This window comes from Hemitrygon akajei, chromosome 22 (assembly GCF_048418815.1).
Source record: "Hemitrygon akajei chromosome 22, sHemAka1.3, whole genome shotgun sequence".
Lineage (NCBI taxonomy): Eukaryota > Metazoa > Chordata > Chondrichthyes > Myliobatiformes > Dasyatidae > Hemitrygon > Hemitrygon akajei.
The window spans coordinates 48,289,390-48,315,036 of record NC_133145.1 but is presented as its reverse complement, the minus strand read 5'-3'; the positions used below and the strand labels follow the sequence as shown (position 1 = coordinate 48,315,036).

General features: G+C 41.9%; 1 protein-coding gene across 5 annotated transcripts in view; it reads left to right on the top strand.

Moving 5' to 3' along the window:
• Positions 1–25,647, top strand: part of LOC140714718 (somatostatin receptor type 2-like) — a 139,195-nt gene that overhangs the window by 1,290 nt on the left and 112,258 nt on the right. For 3 of the 5 annotated variants that reach the window (XR_012095980.1, XR_012095982.1, XR_012095981.1), the window contains exon 2: positions 22–1,285. Coding sequence is in view for 1 of the 5 variants with exons in the window: in XM_073026218.1 (XP_072882319.1) it covers positions 77–1,204 (1,128 nt within the window). In the remaining 4 variants the exon portion in view is untranslated. Of the gene's footprint in view, positions 1–21; positions 12,249–25,647 lie in introns of those variants that run through there. The other 2 variants (XR_012095979.1, XM_073026218.1) reach the window with 2 other exon arrangements.

Sequence of the window (25,647 nt, the reverse complement as noted above, 5' to 3'; positions counted from 1 at the left end):
CTAAACCTGTCTTTGCTTCAGGTAGAAATGGTCAGTGAATAGCCCAGTCGGGGACGGCTCTGCCGGGTAACTCGCCATGGCTCAGGACACGTCGCCGCAGCTTTCTCCGACTCCCGAGTGGATATTAGCAGCCTACGAGGGGAGCAATGCCTCCAGCGAGATCCAGTCCAATCTCACCCAAAACAATACCAAGCCGTTCTTCCTGGACATGAGAGGCAGCGTGCTCCTGCCATTCATCTATTTCGTTGTGTGCGTGGTGGGACTGAGCGGCAACACCCTGGTCATCTATGTGATCCTGCGATACGCCAAAATGAAGACGGTCACCAACATCTACATCCTCAACTTGGCGATCGCCGACGAGCTCTTCATGGCCGGACTCCCCTTCATCGCCATCCAGGTGGCCATGGGTTACTGGCCCTTCGGCCAGGCTTGCTGCAGGATTCTGATGACCGTGGACGGCATCAACCAGTTCACCAGCGTCTTCTGCCTGACGGCGATGAGCGTCGACCGCTACCTGGCCGTGGTCCACCCCATCAAGTCTTCGCGGTGGCGCAAGCCGAGGATGGCCAAGTTGGTGAACGTGGCGGTGTGGTTCATCTCGCTGCTGGTCATCCTACCCATCATGATCTACTCGGGGGTGGTGCAGAATGCCCCCAGAAACAGTAGCTGCACCATCATCTTCCCCAGCGAGGACCAGATGTGGTACACCGCCTTTACCATCTACACATTCGTGCTGGGCTTTGTCCTGCCCTTCACCATCATCTGCCTCTGTTACCTCATGATCATCTTCAAGGTGAAGGCTTCGGGCATCCGTGTGGGATCGTCCAAGCGCAAGAAGTCCGAGAAGAAGGTCACCAGAATGGTCTCCATCGTGGTGGCCGCTTTTGCCTGCTGCTGGCTGCCTTTCTACATTTTCAACTTGGTCCCGCTGGGGGTGAACGTCCTGCCTACACAAGCCTCCAAAGGCGTTTTCGAGTTCATAGTCCTCCTGTCGTACGCCAACAGCTGCGCCAACCCGATCCTTTACGCCTTCCTGTCCGACAACTTCAAGAAGAGTTTTCAGAACGTGCTGTGTCTGCAGAAGGTCAGTGGCCTGGACGAGGTAGACCGCAGTGACAGCCGCCAGGACAAGTCAAGGCTGCAGGACGTCACCGAAACGCAGCGGACTCTCCTGAACGGCGACGACCTCCAGACCAGCATTTAAACCCAAGCCGGGATCGCCGCGTACGAGGGTCCCAGCCGCATCCCACGGGAACGCCTCCAGGGCTCCAGTTTGAGATTCTCGGTGAGTCCTGTTTCCAGCCGGGTCCGACGAGGTCCACCCAGCCTCAAGCCCGGCCCGTGGCTCGCTGGGTTCTGTTACCCAACCCGCATTTACGCCTCCGCCGGTGTTACTAATTCATATGATTTAATCTTATGCCGCACACGCGATTCGTTCAACCCATGTGTGTCGACGTTATTTAAGTGTGCGGATTGTACAGCGGCAGAGGGTGAATTGCAGTAATTGTCCGATGTTTTCTCGGTTCTGTTTACTGGAGAGAATCAGGACGTAGCGGCTTTTTTTTTGCCACTCCGGTTAGAGAGGCCGAATGCTGCAAACGCCTCACAGTCCCGCAACCCTTGTGTTTTAAAGCTCAAGCATTATGAACGCCAAGAGAAAGTCCAGTGTGTATTCAGCTGTTTGGAAGCGTTTCAGCATCGTTTTTCTTATGAAAGCTGCTCCAGCTAATTCGTCTTAATTATAGTATGAAATATTTATATTACCGTAACCTGCTCCTCTGGGGGAGCAGGCTGAAAACTTCATCACGGGGGACTGACCGAATTCGCTCTCTGTGAGGAAGTTCCGCGTACAGCGTGTCAGTGGGATAACAGCCCCGGCTCTCCACTTGTTGGGAAAGTTTGCAGATTGATCAAATGAACACTTCTGTAAATATGTTTTCTACGGCCCAGTAATTTGCTAGTCTGCACTATCATGCTCGGCGTTTGCTGCTTTAATCCAGGTGTGGGTTCTGTTTCCAAAATCCGCTGGGGTCGGCGTTAAAGTTGCTGTTTTAGTTCTAACGCCCTCGCAATGAATGACCTCACACACGTGGACCATTTCAATCGCCTTGTAAACTCGCTAATGGCAAAACGTGAACAAGAAATGAGCCCACCTTTTCACTGCGGATTTTTAAACATGTAAGTTCTTGGAAAGGTTTTAGTTTAAGGGGCGCTACATCGCATTGAAAGATTCCCCAAAGACAACAGAGGTTGGAAGTCTGAAATAAAACAAAAGCAGGCCAGGCAAACTATGTGGGAAGGGAAACAGAGTGAATGTTTCAGGTCAAACATCCAAGGGATGGCTGGTTATGCTTGATATGCTAATTAGAGTCTAGGGAAAATTCAAAGTATTATCAGAATAGGTACTGTATGTGTCACCACGTACTATATTGAGATTGATTGAGAAAGGGTTCTATGCTAAACTTATCAAAGGAGTCCACATCCATGGAAAAATTAATAGTTAATATCTGATAAAATTCCATTAACTTCACATCAACACATAATCAATCATTTTTTTTTGCTTTTGTATATTTACCGTTGTGCTCCAATATGTAGTTTTAGTGGGTGTGATTGTTTAGAAAAGGCCTGAGTTACTGAATGCCTGCAATGTATTGAGCTTGTGGATGAGTCAAAACATTCTTTAATAAGTGGATGTGGTGAGATAGAAAAAACAAATGTTCAGCTTCTGACTTTTCGTTCATGAGAAGAATACACAAAGGTCTAAGGGGTGGATTTGGCCCACCAAAATTGTGTCGAATGCCAAAAATTATGCGATTATTTGAGCTGCTTTTATTCTCTAACTTTGCCCTGTTTAAATGGTGTCCACCATACAAACCCAAGGCTAGAGATTCGTGCTGCACATTCTGTTAGTGAGCTTTCAACCAAGAACACACAGACTCAGTTGTTTAATGGATAACATCATTGCAAAATTAAAAAAGCCTCACTTTATCACAGTTTTCATATTGGAAATAGGAAATTCCCAAGGACGTAGATAATTGGAAATCAGTCTACCTTGATGTTCGAGTCCTAAGTAGGGCAGATACAAAAGAGTTTCAATCTAGATAGATAGATAGATACTTTATTCATCCCCATGGGGAAATTCAACATTTTTTCCAATGTCCCATACACTTATTGTAGCAAAACTAATTACATACAATACTTAACTCAGTAAAAATATGATATGCATCTAAAATCACCCTCTCAAAAAGCATTAATAATAGCTTTTAAAAAGTTCTTAAGTAGTTTACTTAAATACATTGAGTCCTAACCCCGGCACTTTAACATATCTACTGCTACAATTTTCTAAATTACTTCATCTAATGTGAACATATACAAAATCAAAATTATTTGAACATATCTAATGGATATGCTTTTTATTTCTGCTGTTTTAAGGCACTTTATTGGATTTTGAACTCTAGATTTCACAATACTTTCCCAAGCAATGTCATTAATCCATATGAATCATCAGTTAAAGTTATGCTGACATTACTTGTATAATTTATTAAATATCCTTCTACCTTTTAAGAGCATACTCTCCCATGTCTGGTCCTCCATTGTTCAAATTCATTTTATTCCATATTTATTACTTGCTTAGTTAACTTTCATCTTTTGTAAATACTACAGCCATATACGGTAAACATAACTCTCTAATCTGTTGGATTGGCACACTCTGCACTCAGTTAGGTTATTAAAAAGAAAACATTCTGGTTTATACAGTCTGTAGCTTTAAACCTGGTTTTGAGCTGCCAGAAACTGTGGTGTAGTTGACCCCTGAGAAAAGCCCCCTTTCGTCATTGGCTGCTGATGGTTATGGCTGGAGCAATATCTACAGTTAATTCTGACAACAATATTTACTGCAGTAGAGGACCTTTCTATTCTAACTGATGCAGTGAAGCTTTTTCTCAGTTCCAGTACATTACATTGAAAAGCAAGGTTATTGAAACAGTGAAGAGACTACAGTACTCACGTGGCTTGGATCTTCCGTTGGTGCCGTGTTGTGAAGTATATTTTTAACTGTACATTTAAAATTATATTTTTACTTATGTAGTCTATAGGTTAAACAAGACATACAGCATTTACTAACTGTGATAGATGGCTGCTGTTTAAAAAATGTTCTTTACCCACACAAAAAAATGTTCTTTACACACACAAAATACTGGAGGAACTCAGCAAGCCAGGGAGCATCTATGGAAATTAACAAACAGTTGATGTTTTGGGCTGAGACTCTTCTTCAGGACTGGAAACGAATGTGGAAGATGCCAGAATAGAAAGGGAGGGGGTGCGAGAGGGGGGTAGGTGGATAGCTAGAAGTTGATACCTGAAGCCAGGTGGGTAGAAAAGATAAAGGGCTGGAGAGGAAAGAATCTGATAGGAGAGATGAGTGGTCCATAGGCAAAAGGGAAGGAGGAGGGGACCCAGGGGGAGGTGATAGGCAGGTGAGAATAGGTAAGAGCCTATTATCGGAATAGAAGAAGAGGGGAGGTCAAGGGAATTTTTTTTACCAGATGGAGAAATCGATATTTATGCCTTCAGGTTGGAGTCTACCCAGATGGAATATAAGCTGTCGCTTCTCCACCTGAGGGTGGCCTCATCTTGGCACAAGAGGACGCCATGGACCAGCATGTCAGTATGGGAATGGGAAATGGAATTAAAAATTTTCCTCCTAAGATACAGCCTCAGGGATGGTAGTAGTAACTACTTCCAATATGCTTCAGTTCAGGTAGAGAAACAGAGTTGAACTTACCTGGCCATATGCTGTCTGATGAAGAGACCCAAGAGTGGTCTGACAGAAGCACGTGACCTTATCAATGTACAACGAAAATGGAATCCAAGTCAAGCAGCCAGCATAGCAGTCAGAAGTTAGCAGCACCTTTACAAATCTGTATATTTTTATCTGTCAGTTTTATAAGATCACGGAACTCACAGCGCAGAACAAGTTGGATTTGTTTTGAATGGAACAAATTATCCTTATTAAAGGAAATAATAAATCTGCCACTCACAGAGCCAAATTTCTTAATAGAATAACATTTTTGATTGATAATTGTGACTTCATCAAATAGGTAAAAATGCTGATTTATTGATCTACATTCAAAGGTTCATGATCATTTAATTATGACTTTTTTAATACATTAAAAGAATTTTCAAAGCAGTGGACATTATTATAGACCAATAGTTCCCAACCTGGGGTCCATGGACATCTTGCTTAATGGAATTGGTTGATAGCATAAAAAAGGTTGGGAACCCCTGTATAGATACAATTTGTTACCTATGCTCAAATATAGATGACCAGGACTTCAGAGTAGAATATGTTAAATTTTCCATGTTGATTTGGATGACAGTCTTGCACTGGGCCAGACAATACACAAGTTTCAGCTGTGCTAGGAAAGTGGGCTCGTGACCATTTGGGTTTTAAGCAGCTTTGCAATGATATTTATAATGTTTAGACTTGGCAATGACCATGGGAATGCCTGAAGTTTGAATCCACCAGAGACAACTCAGAACTTTCAACTTCAAATCAGAAATTAGTACCTACACTTTGTGGCCACTTTATTAGGGTGCAGGAGAGGAACCTGTCGTGCTCCTCGACTGCTGTAGCCCGTCCACTTCAAGGTTTGACATGTTGTGCGTTCAGAGATGCTCTTCTGCACGTCACTGTTGTAACGTGTGGTTATTTGAGTTACTGTCACCTTCCTGCCAGCCTGAACAAGTCTGGCCATTCTCCTCTGACCTCTCTCATTAACAAGGTGTTTTCACTTACAGAGCTGCCACCCACAACATGTTTTTTTTTTGCGCCATTCTCTGTAAACCCTAGAGGCTGTTTTTGTGAAAATCCCATGCAATCAGTAGCTTCTTAGATATCAAACCACTCTGTCTGGCATCACCAGTCATTCAAAGGTCAAGTTCACTTAGATCACATCTCTTCCGCATTTTGATGTTTGGTCTGAACAACTGAGCCTCTTGACCATGTCTGCATGCTTTTATGCAATGAGTTGCTGCCATGTGATTGGCTGATTAGATATTTGTATTAACGAGCTGATGTACAGGTTGACCTAATAAAGAGGCCACTGAGCGTAATTTTAAATTGACAAAGAGCAAATGTCACTATAAAATGTTGCAGGAATTGCAAACACTGATCAAAGAACATACCTTTGCATTAAGAAAAAAATGTCTGTGTTAATACAAGACATCTTCTGCTTGTTATGGTGAGTGTAATGTGTGTAAACTTATCCTAAGTCTTTTCAAGTTTATCAGAACTATAACAATAGCATTTCAAGTACTAACAAAACACAACAAAGGGGAACATTGCTACTAAATTGCCGAAGATAAACTGAAAAAAGTTTTTTTTTAGGAAAATGAGTGTATTTATTACAGCTGCAGTAGAAACATCTCTTCCACTGATCACTTTTTACAAAGTAAAAGAATTACTTTTTCTCCTTGGTCAAGTATTACATGGAATCTCTGCAAGGAATATATCCTGAATAATAGTCTTAGTTTAAATAAATTGAAAGTCTGTAATTGTCCAATAAAGATCTTTTGATCTCTGCAGAAATTCCCAAATGCCATATTATATGGCTTAGTTTAAATGGCTTGGCACGGTCTAGATGGGCCAAAGGGCATGTTTCTGTGCACTACATTTCTATAACTCTATATAAACTTAAAGCAAAATGTACCACATATGCCGATAAGAATGTTCATAACCCTTAAGACAAGTATTTTTAAAAATGATGATTTCTCATTCAAGGTTTCTTCTTTGTATGTCTTAGTGAACGCTTGTTGCAGTATGAAAAAACTGTATTGTGAGATATTTTCAATATCTGTTAAGATCTATTGTAGAGGAATTTCTTAAATATAAGGGTCAGAAGTTCACTTACGGTTACCAGTGTTAAATATTTTGAAGAGTATCAATTACAGGTTGTATTCACTTAAGACCATAAGATATAAAGCAAAGTTAGGCCATTTAGCCCATCAGGTCTGCTCTACCATTCTATCACGGCTGATTTCCTATCCCTCTCAAACCCATTCTCCTGTCTTCTCAGTTCCATTAAAATAACAGAGTTAAATCTGGGCAACTGAGCATGACAGGCAGCGGATATTCTCACCTACAGTTAGCACGTGACCAAAGATGGTGTCTCATCCAAGATTTTTCGTAAAAGCAAACTTGACAACAATGGTTTCATTATTATATTTTTTCCCAGGGAATAATTGCCTTCTGCTGCAAGATGCTGCATGTATCAAATTTAGATCTCATCTATTGAAAGTTTCAAGTAAGCTGATAATGGAATTGATCCAATGCAATGATTGACCTCGGCCCAGTAATAACCAAATAGTCAACATTTTCAATCATGCAAAGAAAAGTGGCAACATAGGCAGTGTAAATGGGAAGACAAAATGATTTCAAAGACAATAATAGTCTGGATAGAAGTAGCTTGGCACTGAGACCATCGTGATATACTCAGCCTTTTCAGCTTTCAGGCCTTTCTTGTACTGCCCTCTAATGTTCTTTGCATGTCAACTTCAAAAACTGTGGCTTTATCTGTTAGGAATCTTTTACATCACCCAGCTATAGATTCTCTCTGATATAAAATGTTCACTATTCTAATCATTTCCTGTCATGAACACTCTTGAAATAATGTATACTCTATAATTGGAGAAAGGATTAGCACTGTAATCTCATTGTCCTGAGCAATGACAATAAAGCTCTAACAATGATAAATGATAACTGAGTCATGTTCCACACATACTATGTCTCAATGTTGCAACAATAACAGGAAAATTCACATAAATGATTATGTGGATTTTAGATAACATATCTACAGCGTAAAAGGGTCATGGAATGTTCTCTTGAATCATTTGAAGAGAGTGTATATCACGTGTATTTAATTTTCGCAACATGATTGACTGTACTGATACAAATATTGCTCTGCAGCAAAAATCAGAACACAAATTTAATATTAATAATGCTATTATGTATGTGGATAGGGGTGGGGGGTTGAATAGTAGGAAAGTAAATTACTTACTCAAAAGCAAGGTGAGCCAACCAAAGCCCTTTAAAAACAAATCTGGAAAAGGAAAAACGTAATGGCAGATTTGTTCAGTAGTTAATATGTCAATCTCCATAGCTAAAAAGAGAATAATGTATATACATTAAAGACAATAATAATGGATCAATTACTCTTCCTCTTCTTAAGCCCTTCAACTGTACTGGGCCGCCAACAGCAGCTCCCAAGAGTCATCTGTCCTTGGTCAGTTTTTCATGTTGTCCCCAGGTGTTTCCAGGTGCCCATTTTCAAATATCCTTCCTCTGTCAGGGATGAGGACTTTGGAGCTCCTGTTGGTGTTTCTGTAGCCCTGGGTTTTTAGGAATGAAGCTGCTAATCCCATGTTCAGCCCTCCTCTTTTCACAGCCAGGCTTGGGACCATCCATGGCGAAGTTGCATCAACATCTCAGTACTGTTTAATCAAGTTAAGCAAGGAAGAAAACTGCTATAAATGATAATTACATGAAAGTTTGAGAAATATTCAGGTTTCTGAAGAAAGCAAGCAATGAAGTTGTAAATGCTTTTGTCATAATCTTCCAAAGTTCTCCCAATTCAGGAATAATGCACCAAGAATGAAAAATGTGTCTGTGTAACTTCATAATTTAAGAAAACTAAAAGAGAGAATTGCAGAAATTTGTCTAACTCTGTTGTGGGGAAACTTTTAGAATCTATAATTAAGAACAGAGGGACCAAGAACTTTGAGAAATTTGGAATAATTAAATTAATGTAGCTTTTCATCAACTTCTAGGAAGATTCTGCATTAAAAACTGACTCTAAGATCAGCCTTTGACACCTCAACCAATTCTAACAATGGAAGTTGATGGATTCAGCAAGATGCCAAAACTGGGGTAAATGCAACTAAACACAAGTAAATGCTTTGGATCAAAGGAATGACAGATCCATTATCAGCTGTGGTGGTAGTAGTAGTGGCAGATATATTAGGGACATTTAGGAAACTATCAGGATAGATGCATGGATGATAGAACAATGGGGGGCTATGTAGGAAGGAAGTATTTGATTAATCTTAGAGTAGGGTTAAAATTAAGCACAACCTCATGAGTCAAAGGGCCTGTATTTTCCATGTTTTACAGCAATTGAAGATAAATGAGATTTGGGAACTTGTGTTTGGTAATTATGGATAAAAATCATCAAAACTACTCATGGAGTACTAGCCTTTACTCAAGAGGATTGCAATATAAAGGAAATATTGCTTCAGATATTTAATGCGCTAGTTATTGAGTATGCTGATCGGTGCTTGGCGTGTAGCACCGATTCATCAGAAAGTTTCCAGGTTAGATGATGAAGATAGATAAGACATATTCGAAGGAATGTGGAATGTTAAAGGTTGATTTATGCAAGAGACCTAGGATTTGGAGAGGAACGGATGTAGACAGGAAGTTATTTATTGATAGGTGAAACTAAGATGAGAAAACAAGCCAAAAGCTTCAGTAGTAAAGAATCATAGTCATAGAAAAGTATAGCACAGAAATAGACTCGTATAGCTCACCTTGTACATGCTGATTGTTATGTCTATCAACATTAATCCTGTTTACTGGCATTAAACCCATATCCCTCCTTTCCTATCCAAGACCTGTCCAAACATCTTTAAGTAATGTAATTGTACCTGCCTCCACCATACCCTTGGGTAGCTAATTTAGATGGTCACTACACTCTGTACAAAAAGAAAAGTTACCCCCCAAATTTCCTTTAAATTTCACACCTCCCACCTTTAACCTGTGCTCTCTATCTCTAGATTCCACTGCCTGGGGACAATGAACCTGACTATCTATCTTTTCCATCCTCATATTTTTATAAACCTTTATAAGGTCACCCCCCCCACCCCACTGGATCTACATTCTAGCGAGAATAATTTCAGCCAATGCATCTCTTTTTATAATGAGAGTGTTTCATTCCAGATACCTTCCTGGTTAATCTCTTCTGCCATCTCTATTGCTACCACATCCTTCCTACAGTGTGATGACCAGCATCATACACAATATTCTAAGTGTGGTCGGCCCAGTGTGATGTTCCAACTCTTATTCTCAATGTCTCTGCCTATGAAAACAAGCATTCTAAATACCTTTTCCATTACCCTATCCATCTATGTTATCACTTTTAAGGAGGTGTGGACTTGCACCTCAAGGTCTCTCAGTCCATCTATACTCTTGTGGTCTAGTCACCTTTCTATACTTCTGACCAGAATTTTACCTCCCAAGCTTCATGACCTTACTCATGCCCGGATTAAATTCCATCTGCCACTGGTCTGCCCAACTTTCCAGCTGACCCCTGTCCCACAGTATTCTTAGGTATCCTTTTCATTATCTATCTCTCCACCAATGTCCGTGTCATCCATAAAGTAAGGAAAAACTTTAGTATAGTTGGAAATAACTTTGCTAGTTTTGGGAAAACTTCTTCATGGTGGAGGTGTAAAGCTCTGTGGCAGAGAAAAGAGTTGGTAGTTTTAACAAAGTGATCAATAGGCTTTTGCTCTTCATGGGTATTTTGGATATATTGAGTCAAGTCAAGGTGATGTAGTTGAGCTGTGGTCCTGTTGTGACTGACTGGGTCACTGAAGCTAGGTGATATAAAGGCCTTTATTCAACTCAACAGATCTTCTGGAGAGAACCTAATTCTCCTCTCCTCACCCAATGTGTGAACACCTCAAACACCTTTCAGCCACAAAGATTACAGTTAGCTACAGTTTCAATGGCAACAATCATCTAACATTAGAAATGTAGACAGGTAACTACAGAATTAAATATTAACAATGGGATCACAACCCAATTAGCAGAACCCTTTGAGTATTCCAACACCAGTAACTGGTTCAAGCACATATTCCAGATACCCAAAATTTACCCTTTTTGCTACAGTGTAGAGGAATGGCTCCCTGAATATACAACCAGCCAGAGTATTAAGTGACCCTGTCTAAAACTGTGTGTTAATTGGCAGGGATATATCTTTAACGATGTGTTAATACGGGAGAGAGCAGCACTGCCTGTTAGGAGTTTGTACGTTTCCCCTGGGTCCTCTGGTTTCCTCTTACAGTCCAAAGACATTCCAGTTGGTAGGGTTAATTGGTCATTCTAAATTGTCCCGTGGTGAGGCTTGGGAAGTTGCTGAGTGGCGTAGCTCAAAGGGCCGGAAGGGCTGAATCTCAATAAAATAATGCCTTCCCCGACCTCGTCCTGAAAATTTCAATGACCTCCAATTAACGTGAATCTCTATTGTCTTTCCCTGAATAGTTTCTCGATACAGAATCTGAACATCCCACACCCTGATGAAGGGTCTCAATCCAAAGCATCAACTGTTCACTTCCCTCCATTAGTGCTGTCTGACCCCTGAGTTCCTCCAGCAATTTTTTTTTTGCATTGTTCCACCTCCAATAAATGGTTTCAGTAGCCTTAAAATATCAGTTGAAGATAAATTTAATTCCTGAAGAATCATTCTCATTTTTCTTAATGTACATTCATAATTATCAACTCCAGAATAATCTCTGAGAGTTCCCGTTGGTACAAAAGAGGTCTCTGAAAGGTCTCCTCTTAGTCTTATTATGCTGCCTCCATTTTTCAATTATGGAAATAGCTCATCCCTTACTTGGGTCTTCTAGTTTCAAATGCTCATGTGGCTGTTCATAATCTGTTCAACCTCAAACCTCTGCACAGTGTGTTCCAGTTAATTAAAGACTGAGTAAATGTTTTAGCATGTTTGTATAAATGGGACAGAGAGCTTTACTATATAAAGGTACATGAAATTAACTGGCCTAATAGGTCAGTTGCAAGGTATTGCTTTCAATGTTTTCTATTTACCATCCATGCAAAGTTTGATGATGCACTTTCATTAAAATTAGCTATTTTTATGATAAAAAATTGTAATATATAACATTGGTACCTGTTTATAGAGCCTTGCTTACATCACTTTTATTTATTTTTGTAAAACCCCTTAGCTGGCTCATGTAGAAATTCCATTCCATTTATTAAGTGCTTGTAAATTAAAAGGTTCTTCCTAAATATTGTGTCATTGAAATAGCTGAACCTGGTGCTTCTATATTATTTCATTATTATGCATAAATGTAAATCAGATTTATAATCGAGTTGTTTACAGGATTGTGTAGTACGCTGCTCTTCATTGTACAATTGTGATGAATAAAAACAATGGAATTTTTAAAGTTTATTTTTAAATTTAGATTTCTGCATCATTAATTAACCTCTTTCTAAATGGTGCATGATTTTACCTTGAAAGAAATTTGAGTGATTTCCAAGGGATCTGATAAGAGCTGATATGGAAAATAATCTTTCTTTACACATACACTGAACTCAAGTACGGGATTTAAGGGAGAAGGGTGAGGCCAATAAAATGTCACCTTCACTGCTTTTATGAATAATCGTTTACAATCACCCCCAGTAGCCGGGAGTTTTAATCACAAAGATACAAAAACAGAATTTGAAGATCAGTTCTAAACTAAAAGAATTTTAGGCACAAACTTTACACAAGGTTGTAAATGAATCCTAATCTACACATATCATTCATTGATTTGCAAATTACAATTATATAATACTGAGTTCCATTGGCTTAAATGTGGAAATTTGAAGTGATACTTTAAGTACTGCTGCTGCAAATTTCACATCATATAAGACAGTGAAAATAAACCTGATTCTGATTCTAAAGAATTTTAAATCTAACATTTATCAAATATCATCCCAGTATTATTAATCCCTCCAGAGGATGAAGTACACATTATTTACTAACATTTCCTCTAATTAGCCTTTGTGGTGTGGATTAAGTTTTGAACTATGTTTTTGAGAATGAAAATTTCTTGGATTGATCTTTAGATCACAAATATTTCTGTAACTTTTTATCCGTACCTCTGAACACTGTATTACCAGAAAAGATTCATGAAGTTAATTGTGGGGAGTGAGCAAGTTGGAAACGTCCTTGAATTAAGATTGTTCTGAAAATGAACTTTGATACTATCCTGGGTTTCTATATAATCACAATCGTCTATCAAAATATATCTTCGGACTTTTCATCAAGCTAGACACTAGGCAGATAATTCTAGATAGAAATAAATTTTCAATTCTTTCTCATCTTCTTGACATATAAATGTATACAACTTGCTTTGTGATCTAAAAATAGTTCCTTACTGTTCAGATCTGTTAACACACTTTGATTTTATTTTAAACAATCCCATTACCTGTTTCACATTTTGTTCCCTGTACTACAATGTGACATGTTTTTGCAGTTTTGGAGATGCAAAGCTCCTTTAAATTTGCTCCTTACAAAGTCTTCTCTGCATTCAATAGAAACCTCTACACGTATAGGGAACTAGATGGCCCATGGGGTCAGAGTTGCATTTTATTACCTCTCTGTGCAACCTAATAGAAGTGCAGGGAGATCTTGGATTGCTGTTCAGAACCTGCAGATCATGTAAGTACCAAAACAAGGCACAGGCGTAAGAAGCCTATGGGGACATTTACACTCAATTTAATCATATTTACACATCTTGCTCCCTCTCTTTCTCATCTGCATATCCAATCGCTTCATGAGAGCTTCTATCTTAACTACCAATTCTGGGAAGGAATTCCACCTTTTCACATCCCTTTCCATCCTTTTGTTCTTAACTTTATTTTTGACTTTTTTTTATGACTCCCTCTCAGATATTCTCTCCTCTATTGGGGATCTGCAAAATGTTATCAGTAAATAGGGAGCCACCTCGAAGGATTGAACGGTGCAAACTTTTGGATGTCACCCTCAACAGAATACCATGCATCTATGAGTTGGTCAACGTAAGATTGGGGTTCAATTCCCACTGCTGCCTTTAAGAAGTTCATACGTTCTCCCTGTCGCTGCAGGGGTTTCCTCCAGTTGCTTTGGTTTCCTCCCACAGTCCAAAGATGCATGTGTTAAGGCTTGTAAGATGTGGGCATGCAATGTTAGCGCCAGAACCTGGCAACACTTTTGGGCTGCCACCAGCTCATCCTCAATGCGACAACACATTTCATTTTATGTTTCAACGCGCATATGACAAAGCTAGCCTTTAATACAAATTTAAACATTCCCCATCTAATAGATTTATTTAACAATGCGCATTATTGCAGAAACAATTCAACCATCTCCCAGTCTGAATCCATGTTGTTTTTCTTCATATGAAGAGATTGCAACTGCTGAAAGTAGTACAAACTAACTCCAGCCTGCCTGTGGTCAGCTGTATATTCAGTCCACTGGCAGCACATCAGGCAACGTTACTCATTGGGGCCACAGCGGCATACAAAGCAGGTAACCCTGTGGCAAGAAGACTAACTTCTGTTGCCAGTCAGTTCCATGTCACGTACCCAAGTGGTTGTGGACCTTAGATGAACTGCCAATCAATCAGTGGACCCTTTACTCTTCAGCTTCTAGGCTGCACACCGCTTTTGTGTGATCAACAAACAACGTCGGATGATTGACTATTGACCACATCCAATTAAATGCTAGAGGACTGGGCCTCATTGTCAGGTATCACGTAGCCCAAATATATAAAAACAATGCCCAGGTACATAATTTTCTCAATCTTCCACCGTCACTGCAAATTGAAAATATTTTCCTCTCAAGGGTTCCAATTCTCTTTCAATTATTTTATTAATGTTCAGTATCAGATTAGACTAATACTGCTTGATAAAGGAACTCTGTACAAATTGTTATTTGTTTATTTTGGATTACAGCCAGGTGACATGCTCCATACACAAAAGATCCTTCAAAAGGGTCTTGGCCTGAAACATACTCTTTTCCATAGATGCTGCCTGGCCTGCTGAGTTCCTCCAGCACTTTGTGTGTGTTGCTTGGATTTCCAGCAACTGCAGATTTTCTCTTGCTTGTGAGGTAACAGGCCCTACTGGCCCAATGAGCACCTAATTGCACCCATGTGACCAATGTCTTTTGGAATGTGGGAGGAAACTGGAGCATCCAGAGAAAACCCATTCAGCCGTGGGGAGAACATAAAAACTCCTTATAGACAACTGCGGGAATTTTGAACTTTTGCATTTCAAGTTGACATCGTTTCCTCTGCTTGTTCTGATAGGGAAATTATAATCAGAATCTTCCAGATAAGTGATTTTCCTATTCTACTGTCTAACCTGACTGAAGATGTCTTATTCCATTTTGTTACCTAGTTTGGAGGTCTGCCTGTGAAGTGCATCTGAATGATCCCACAGATGTAGTTTACAAGAAAAGCAGCCGAGTTGTTTCCATTGCCCTGGCCAATATTTAATTAAAATCTCTAACGCAGTTACTCTGTCCTTTGCAACACACACAAAATGCTGGAGGAACTCGGCAGACCAGGCAGCATCTATGGAGGAGAATAAATAGTCAGCATGTGGGTCTTAGTCTGAAATGTCATCTCCCAACTTCTTCATCAACCTTCCCCCACCACCCGCCTTTCCCCTCACCTTGCCTCACCTATGACCTGCCAGATTTTACTCCTCCCCCTCCCTCCACCTTCATTTCCCGGCTTCTGCTCCCTTCCTTGCCAGCCCTGATGAAGGGTTTCAGTCCAAGATGTCGACTGCTCATCCCCCTCCATAGATGCTGCCTGACCTGCTGAGTCCCGTGTGTGTGTGTGTGTGTGCGTGTGTGTGTGAGTGTGTGCGTGTGTGTGTGTGTGTGTGTGTGTGTGTGTGTGTGTGTGTGTGTTGCTCTGGATTTTCAGCATCTACAGAACGTCTTGTGTTTACGGTCTGTTCTTTATCAGTTTGCTGTATGCAAATGCTTGCTGCACTTACTGAACTTCCGCTAGCAGTTTCTTACTTCAAAACTATTCAACAGCCTTAGAACATCATGAAGTGGACTTGAAAAGGCACTCTGCAGATATAAGCCTCTCTTTAAATACAGCGCAGCCAAGAAACTCGTTCCACTTCCTTTTGATGGCATTGACTAACGGGGTCACCTTGTCACTGCTTTGCAAAAGTCCCTCGGGCATCAAGATCTTTAATTCTGAGGTTTGCAGAAGTTCACTTCCAGGTTTCCCTGTGTTAGTTTTTGTGCAGGACTCTCCAGGTAACGCTCACAGGTTCTCAGAGTTCACAGTGCCAGGCCTGAGTATTCTGATTATGAACATCCCACAGGCGTTGCTGACCCGAGCTGCTTCTATGGTATCTTTCACAGCTGTATGAAGAGAGTGAGATAAACAGGTTCCCCCCCCCCCCCCATTTGAAACACATTGTAAAATAAATTCTTATGATTTAACTGGAATTCCTATCCCATTGGCTCGGATAAGATAAAGATGCTCGTTGGAAGTGTTGCCATCAAAGTGCAGCCAGTATAGTACTGACTAATTATGTGTGGTTTCAGTTCTATTGATAGAAAACATGGAACAATATAGGCCCTTGGGCCTTCAATATTGTGCCACCTCTTTAGTCTAATCCAAGATCAATCTAACCCTTCTCACCCACATAGCCCTCCATTTTTCTTTCATCCATGTGCCTATTTAAGAGTAGTTTGAATGTCCCTAATGTCCCTGCCTCTACCACAACCCCTGGCAGCACCTTTCACATACCTACCACTCCCTGTGTAAAAAACCTACATACCCGTATACTTTCCCCCGACACCTTAAAGTTATGCACCCTTGTAGTAATCATTTCCACCCGAGGAAAAGTCTCTGGCTGTCCACTCAATTTATGCCTCTTATTATATCATCCACCTCTATGAAGTCACCTCTCACCCTCCTTTGCTCCAAAGCAAAAAACCCTCGCTTGCTTAACCTGTCCTCATAAGACACATTCTCTACTCCAATATTCATCCTGCTAAGTCTCCTCTGCACCCTCTCTAAAGCTTCCACACACTTCCTATAATAAGGGGGCCAGAACTGAACACACAATACTCCAAGTATGGTGTAACCGGAGTTTTGTAGAGCTGAAACATTACCTCACAACTCTTGAACTCAATCCCCCAACAAATGAAGGCCAACCCATCCTTTCAACATGGGCCACAACTTTGAGGGATTTATGGACGTGAAGATTATGTTGACATAATTCTCACCTAAGAAGAGTTAGATTTTGTATGTTTTGTTTCTGACAAGCTTGGAGAGGTCCATTAGCACACACTTTAAGAATTGCAAAGGTTTCAACAAGTTATTTAATTAGAGGAGGCAGTAACAGATTTTTAACTGAAAAGTAATTGAAGTGTAGTTAAAATTCTGACTCTGAGCCAAGAGCAATCAACAGAATTGGACAAGAAAGGAGTGAGAGGAAGGTCTTCTGTGTAATGTTTTCCTTTCCCCTGTGCAGATGATTAACATCATCTCAAAATACACCCGGAGTTGCTGAACCCGTGTGGTCGGCTCAACTTGTGCTGTCCCCAGTGTCTTTTATTACGCAGCTGGACTTGCAGCTCTCCCCCATGTCTGCCCCGATAAGCCACAGCAATAACCTGGACCTGATAGTTGGAATTCAGTGTCGGCAATACCAGAAACCATCACAACCTATGGACTCCCTCTCATGGACTCTACCGCTCACGTTCTCACTAATATTTATTTATTTTTTCATGATTTGCACAATTTGTCTTCTTTTGCATATTAGTTGTTAGTCAGTCTTTGTCTATGTATGGTTTTTCACAATTCAAATTTCAGGGTTCGAAGTACATTTATTATCAAAGTGTTCATACTGTATGTAACCTTGAGATTCATCTTCGTGCAGGCAGCCACAAAACAAAGAACACAAATGAACTGATTAGAAGACCCCACACAACAAAGACACTCAAACAGCCAATGTGCAAAAAGAGAACAAATGGCATCTTGCATACAATAATAAATAATGCACAAAATGTTAACCACAGAGTCCCCAAAAGTGAGTCCACAGTCAAGGAGCGTATTTAGCTCTGAGGTGAGCGAAGGTAGTCCAGGAGCCCGATGGCTGCAGGCCATAGCCATGGAGCCGGTTCAGGGCTGAGGTGAACGCCAATGGTTGCAGGCCACAGCTGCAGTTATTTCAACGCTGAAGCGAGTAAATCTCACATAGTGAGCTGAATGCTGGTTTGGCCTTCACGCTCGGCCTTGAATCCTTGATCAGACCACTCAAATAGTTATTTAAAAAAAGAGTAAACAAAAACACATGGAGCATGAACTGCAAAGGCCCCGAAAGTGAGTCCACAGCTGCGGAGCCTGTGCAGCCCTGAGGCAAGTGAAGCCAGTTTAGGAGCTGCAGAGCAACAACTGCTCCCGAACGTCCCATTCCCATTCTGATATGTCTATCCGTGGCCTCCCCTACTGTCAAGATGAAGCCTCCAACCTGATGGCATGAACATTGATTTCTCTAACTTGTTAATGCCCCTCCTCCCCTTCTTACCCCATCCCTGACTTATTTAGCTTTTTCCCCCTCCCCTTTTTCTCTCTCTCTCTCTCTGCCCATCACTCTGCCTGTTCTCCATCTCCCTCTGGTGCTCCCCTCCCCCTTTCTTTCTCCCTAGGCCTCCCGTCCCATGATCCTTTCCCTTCTCCAGCTCTGTAACCCTTTTGCCAATCATCTTTCTAGTTCTTAGCTTCACCCCACCCCCTCTGGTCTTCTCCTATCATTTCCCATTTTCCCCTCCCCCTCCTACTTTCAAATCTCTTACTATCTTTCCTTTCAGTTAGTCCTGACGAAGGGTCTCGGCCCGAAATGTCGACAGTGCTTCTTCCTATAGATGCGGCCTGGCCTGCTGCGTTCCACCAGCATTTTGTGTGTGTTGCTCCAAAACCTGGTGGTGTGGGACCCAAGACTCCTGCACCTCCTGCCTGATGGGGGTAGTGAGAGGAGAGGGAGACCGGTCAGATGCAGGCAGATGGCACCGGACTCCTGTTCATCTTCAGCTCTTGTCCACAACCATTTTAATCTTGCTTGATGTTTTAATCAGCATGAAGTAATGGAGCTGAACACGGGCTTGTCCTCTGCCATTAGGCCTCAACTCAGCGTCCATCCCCAAGCAGGGGTTGCCCTGGTTTTACCTGCACTCTCGAGAATCTACTTTGCCGAAACCTCCAGGATATCATAAAAGCACTGGATCATTCAGTCAGTTCAAAAGAACGTACTTAAAAGGAAAATGACAGGCTACAGATTGCAGAGATTGCAGTGATCGCAGTTCCAAAGAAGTATATCTACTAAAGTATCTAGTAGTTTTATGAGCTGTTTGCAAAATGTCGCCATTTTCCCCTCTGTTGAATTTCTTTATTTTCCTGTAAGTACCTGCAAGAAAAACAATCTCAAGGTAGGACATGGTGACATATATGCACTTTAATAACAAATTTACCTTGAACTTTAATAGTGCTCTAGTCTGAGTTATGTCAAGTTTTAATTCTATCGCGTTACTATTTTCTTTGGAACTGTGCAAAGAATTTTCCAGTGCCACATCCTTCTATGATAAGTTTGGTACTTGTGAAGATTTTGGTCTGGTTTGTGTTAATGTTATTAAGCCTGAAACTTTCTGGTAGAGAATTGTCTTCAGTTTATTTCCCACAAATATTGTAATAATTCTTGCCTTTGAACCATTTCCTTTTATTAAAAGCACAACTCTCTCAAACTCATAAATCTGGATAGAATGGTACAGTATCCTTTCAGTGGTGTATTTTAGAAATAACCAATTTGTTCTACTTTAAAGTTTTTTACTGATCATAACACAGTTGACTTACAACACAAGAGATTCTGTGGTTGCTGAAAATCCATGGGAAAAAACACAAAATGCCAGAGGAACTCAGCAGGTCAGGCAACATTGATCAGGTCTCCTGTCAGTGTAAATTGTCCCATGATTAGGCTAGGGTTAATCGGGTCAGGGGTTGCTGGGTAGCATGGCTCAAAGAGCCAGAAGGAACAGTCCACACTGTATAATCAATAAATAAATACAACAATTTTAAACACTTCTATATGATCATTCCTCATTCTTCTACATTCCAATGAAAAAGGCCCTAGCCTGCTCAACCTCCTTGACTCAGTCCCTCAAGTCCCTGCAACACCTTTGTAAATCTCCTGTGCACTCTTTCCAGTTTAATGGCACCTTCCTTATAGCAGGATGACCAAGATCACATTCCAAATGCAGCCTCACAAACGTCTTGTACTACTGCAACAAAACACCCCAACATCTGTACTCAATACTCTGACTGATGAAGGCCAATGTGCCAAAGCCCTATCTATGAATGACACCATTTTCAGGGAGCCAGGCACTTGCACTCCTAGTTCCTTATGTGTTCCAATTCTCCCTGGAGCCCTACAGTTCCCTGTGAAAGTCCCAGCTTCACCTGTCTTCCCAAAATGCCACATCTCAGGCCTATTTGAATTAAACTCCGTTTGCTGTTCTGGAGCCCACTTACCCAACTGATTAATATCCTTCAGCAAATCCTGATAACCATCTTTACTGTCAGTGACACCACCCATTTCAGTGTCACTCACGAACACTGACCATACCTTGTACATACCCATCCAAATGACTGAAATAGATAATAAATAGCAATGGTCCTAGCACCAACTCCTGGGCAACACCATTAGTCACAGGCCTCCAGTCTGAATCAAGCCAGAATTCTTTATTCACTTTGCAGATGCAAAGCAACCTACACCTATGATGCACCATCAATAACTCTTGGAGACGGGAGGTGAACGATAGGCTTTTATTAGCAGCAAAAGGGAGCACAGCATCTTGGAGACTGAGGGAGGAGCAGTGCCTCCAATCGCCTTTATACAGGGGTCTGTGGGAGTAGTCACAGGAGCAGTCAGCAGGGGGGTGTGTCCAGACAGGTATACATAGTTTACCACATTCACCCCCCCTTTGTTTTAAAAGAGAGTCCCCACGGGCGAAGTTTCTTACAAGTATATTCACAGGTCAAGTCTATCAGGCGGTCGAGTCTGTCACTGCGATCTACGTAGCACTGGTGGTGATTGCACCGGTGATGGTGGTTGTGCTGGCTCCGGCCTGACTAGATGTGCCAGCCCGTTAGGTGTCAGTAATCCCTCATGCGTGTGTGTGGTGCCCGGTATGGGAGTGTCGTGAGGAGTCTGTGTAGGGCTTGGTGTGCGTGGTGTCTCGTGGGTATATACATCGGTGGGTACGGGGTTCATAGTCACCATGGAGTGTTTGGGGTAGGGGTCTGGTGCTCCTGTGGGCGCCAGGTCACGGATGGAGACCGTGTCCTCCCGCCCATCAGGTAAGACCACATAGGCATACTGGGGGTTCGCATGTAGAAGGTGAACCCTCTCGACCATCGGGGAGTATTTATTACTCCTCGCATGTTTCCGGAGCAGCACTGGCCCTGGGGACGTCAGCCAAGCCGGTAGGGTGGTCCCAGTGGCAGACTTCCTGGGAAAAGAAAAGAGTCGCTCATGAGGGGTGGCATTGGTGGACGTGCATAACAGGGGGCAGATGGAGTGGAGTGCCTCGGGGAGGATCTCCTGCCAGCGAGAGACCGGTAATCCTTTTGACCTAAGGGCTAAGAGTGTGGCCTTCCACACAGTGGCATTCTCCCTCTCCACCTGTCCATTCCCCTGGGGAGCCGTGCCTCCAATCGCCTTTATACAGGGGTCTGCGGGAGGAGCCACAGGAACAGTCAGCAGAGGGGCGTGTCCAGACAGGTATATGTAGTTTACCACAACCTACACCTAAGAACTTTCTATAGGGGCATGACTGAGAGATCCTGATTGGCTGTATCACTGCCTGGTATGGGAACTGTACTTCCCTCAATCACAGGTCTCTGCAGAGAGTGGTGCAGACAGCCCAGCACATCTGTAGATGTGAACTTCCCACTACTTAGGATATTTACAAAGACAGGTGTGTAAAAAGGACCCGAAGAATCACTGGGGACCCGAGTCACCCCAACCACAAACTGTTTTTCCTGCTACCATCCAGGAAACGGTACCACAGCATAAAAGCCAGGACCAACAGGCTCCGGGACAGCTTCTTCCACCAGGCCATCAGACTGATTAATTCACACAGATACAACTATATTTCTATGTTATATTGACTATCTTGTTGTACATAATATTTATTATAAATTACTATAATTGCACATTGCACTATAAATTACTATAATTGAACAGAGATGTAACGTAAAGATTTTTACTCTTCATGGATATGAAGGATGTAAGTAATTAAGTCAAATTAATTCAACTCATTCAATTACCAGCTCAGAATACACTTGAGGAACTCAACAGGCCAGGCAGCATCCACGGAGGGAAACGGACTGTCTACATTTCAGGTTCAGACCCTTCATCTGGACTGATCTGGAGCTCCAGTCTTGACAAAGGGTCTCAGCCCAAAATGTCACTTGCCCAGTCCCCTTCAGAGATGCCCCTGACCCACTGAGCTGCTCCAGCTTTTGAGTGTTGCTGCAGATTCCAGCATTCACAGTCCTTTTTGTCATCATTCATTCAGCTTCCAAACACAGACACAGCAGAGTAACACCTGAACTGCAACATACCTTCAAGTTGACTAATACCAGCTGCCAGCTGACCTGGTGGGCAATAAAAATGTTCTAGGTTCTTTCCTGTAATTTCTAGTTTTAATGGAGGACGGAGGCTTCTGGTAAGCCCGCATAGAACATATTCACCTTTGATATTTGTGGATTGGGCCTCCTTGACAGTACTTTTGAATGCAAGTGACCCCAATGAATGTCAAGATGAAGAATATTGGCTCTGGAATCTGACAGGCCCTCTGGGATAAGATTCTTTATATTCCTTTATAAGTTAGGGAATGGCCCACATGGACCTGTGTACTCTTGATAAACTTCACAAAAATGCTGCAAGAAGTGACATTGTGGATGATGCACCATCAATAACTCCGAGACGTGGGTTAAGGTAGGCTTTTATTGGCTGGAAGAAAGCACAAGCAGCAAGCGACCATCACACAACATCCTGGAGACTGAGGAAGGGTCTGTGGCTCCAATCGCCTTTATACCGGGGTCTGTGGGAGGAGCCACAGGAGCAGTCAGCGGGGGGGGCGTGTCCAGACAGGTATATGTAGTTCACCACAGTGGAATAATTAACACTGGAAATATATGTCAGTTCTGCTTTGAACTATCTTCCTAGATCACATTTCCAACCAGGAGGTGGCAGATTAAAGTCTCAAGGCTGACCATCTTGTCAAAATCTAAGTCAAAGCTCCTTTTGCGAATTCGGGCCACCTTAGATGCACTGAAATACTTTGTATCAGAATTGACTGTGGGGAATGCTGGAATCTGCATCCCCTCTGCACTTAAACTGACTCATCCGGGATTCGTTGGAAGCCTCCCATCTGAATACTAACCAGGAGTGAGTCCTCTTACAGAACGAAATTACATGGGATCCGGTGTTTCCAGATGAGCTCCATCCTCACACCTATCGCATTATTCCAGATCTCTGGAATACCGGGGATCATGATACCATTGTACCTTTTGCATGACATTTTACTTCAAAAACTACGGATGACAGAACTCGAAAATGTGGCAAACACGTTGGTGGCCGGAACTCCCAAGGAGCCTTTACTTCAATTTTGACAAGAATGCTGACTTGGGACTCAAAGCTGCCACCTCCTGGTTGGAAATGTGATCTAGGACGGCCGAACTCGCAACAAGAATCCCCATATTTCCAAGAAGATAGGATTAGATACATAGGTCCTTTGAAGATAAAGTTATAGTAATTGGGGAATGTGAAAATAAATATCAAAATTATTTTGAACTCCATGGAGCATGTGGGGATCAAGTTGAATTTCCCCATGGGGATGAATAAAGTATCTATCTAATCTATCTATCTATCTATCTATCTATCTATCTATCTATCTATCTATCTATCTATCTATCTATCTATCTATCTATCCAGACAATCTTTCTTCTCTTTTCTTTCTTTAGATAAGGGTTAAGGGGGGGGGGAGGGTTAAGGGGAGGGGGAGGGTTAATATCATTTTTCTTACTATTTTATTATTACATTTATTCTTTGTAATTTCTAAAATTCAATAAATAAATAATATTAAAAAAAAGAATCCCCATATTTGCAGTTTCTAAAAGATAGAAGGGAAAGAGAAGCAAGGACTAGGAAACACCACCACCTGCAAGTTTCCCTTCAACTCCTGCATCATCCTGACTTGGATGCAAGTCGTGGATAAAGATGAAAGATTAGATTTGTTTGTCACGTCTACATTAAAACACTGAGACATCAGTGCAACGTGTCGTATTTCATCGACAACTCACAGAGCCTGAGGATTGTGTTGGAGGCAGCCCGCAAGCGTCGCTGCGCTTTCCCAGCGTCCAAGAATCAGACCCACAGCTCTCGAACCCGAACCGTACCTCGGTCAGAATGGGCGCGGTAGCATTGCGGTTAGTGCATTTGCGCCGAACCTTACTAAGCGACCACCTAGCTGAGCAGTCAATAACCAGGAGGCAATCATTGAATGTAACTGGGAGAAGGATTAGAATAACAATTTATTCATCCAGTCGATGGTGGTGGTCTAGAATTCACTTCCCTCAAGGGCGACGAAGATGAACAACTTCAATTCATTTAAAATAAAGGACCGACCGGGGTGAGTTCTTTAAACTCTGACTAAACACTATGGATTGAGATCTAGGATGTGAGAGTAATCTGTATTGCTCTTTATTGGTCTGCAAGGTATTTTAACCCAATTGCTTCCATCTGGGACATTCATGATTCTATCGAATAATCTTTGCAACAATGCGGTGAAAACTATTTTCCAGCTGTGCTGTGTCAGTGTATCTGCATGCGTCCTCATGAAGTCGGAATAACATTTCAGTAACATGATACACAGTGCCACCTGGTGAGAGAAAAACGTTAATACTGGAGATAATCAGATAAAGATGTCTCTATCATTGCTGTCAATAGAAACTCCACCCGTTCATTGAATAACGTGGGTCCAGGCACAAGTCTGAAGCTCTGCACGACACTTTTTGGAAATGATGCACTTGGCAGGACTTTTATTGTTCCTGTTGTCTTCAAAAACACTGTTGTATTCTGAGTGGCTTTGTTACATTAGGAGTTTGTGGGGATTTTGTATTCTGAGCAGCTGGCTATATACTTCATTAGGAGGTTTGGCATCTCACCTAAAGCCCCAGCAGATTTCTACATATGTACCGTAGAGAACGTTTTGACTAGTTGCATCACCATCTGGTACGGAGGTGCCAATGCACAGGATTGGAAAAAGCTGCAGAGGGCTGTACACTTAGCCAACACACATCCTCCCCACCATCAAGACCATCTTCGAAAGGCGATGACTCAAGAAGGCGGCATCTGTCACTAAGGGCCCACACCAACTAGGACATGCCCTCTTCTCATTAATACCTTGGGGGAAAAGGTACAGGAGCCTGAAGACACATACTCAATGTTTTAGGAACAGCTTCTTCCCCTGTTCCTTCAGATTCATGAACTCATGAACACTAACTCACCATTTTCCTCTCTTCTTGTACGACTTAGTTTCTTATATATCCTTATTGTAGTTTAAAGTCATTCTTATGTATTGCACTGTACTGCTGCTACAAATCAATAAATTTCATGACATATGCCAGCGGCAATAAATCTGATTGTGATTTTCATGTCCTTGGGCTGAGAAAAGGACAGGGTGACTGGCCATTATCCACCCTGGTATTCTACCAAGCACAGGG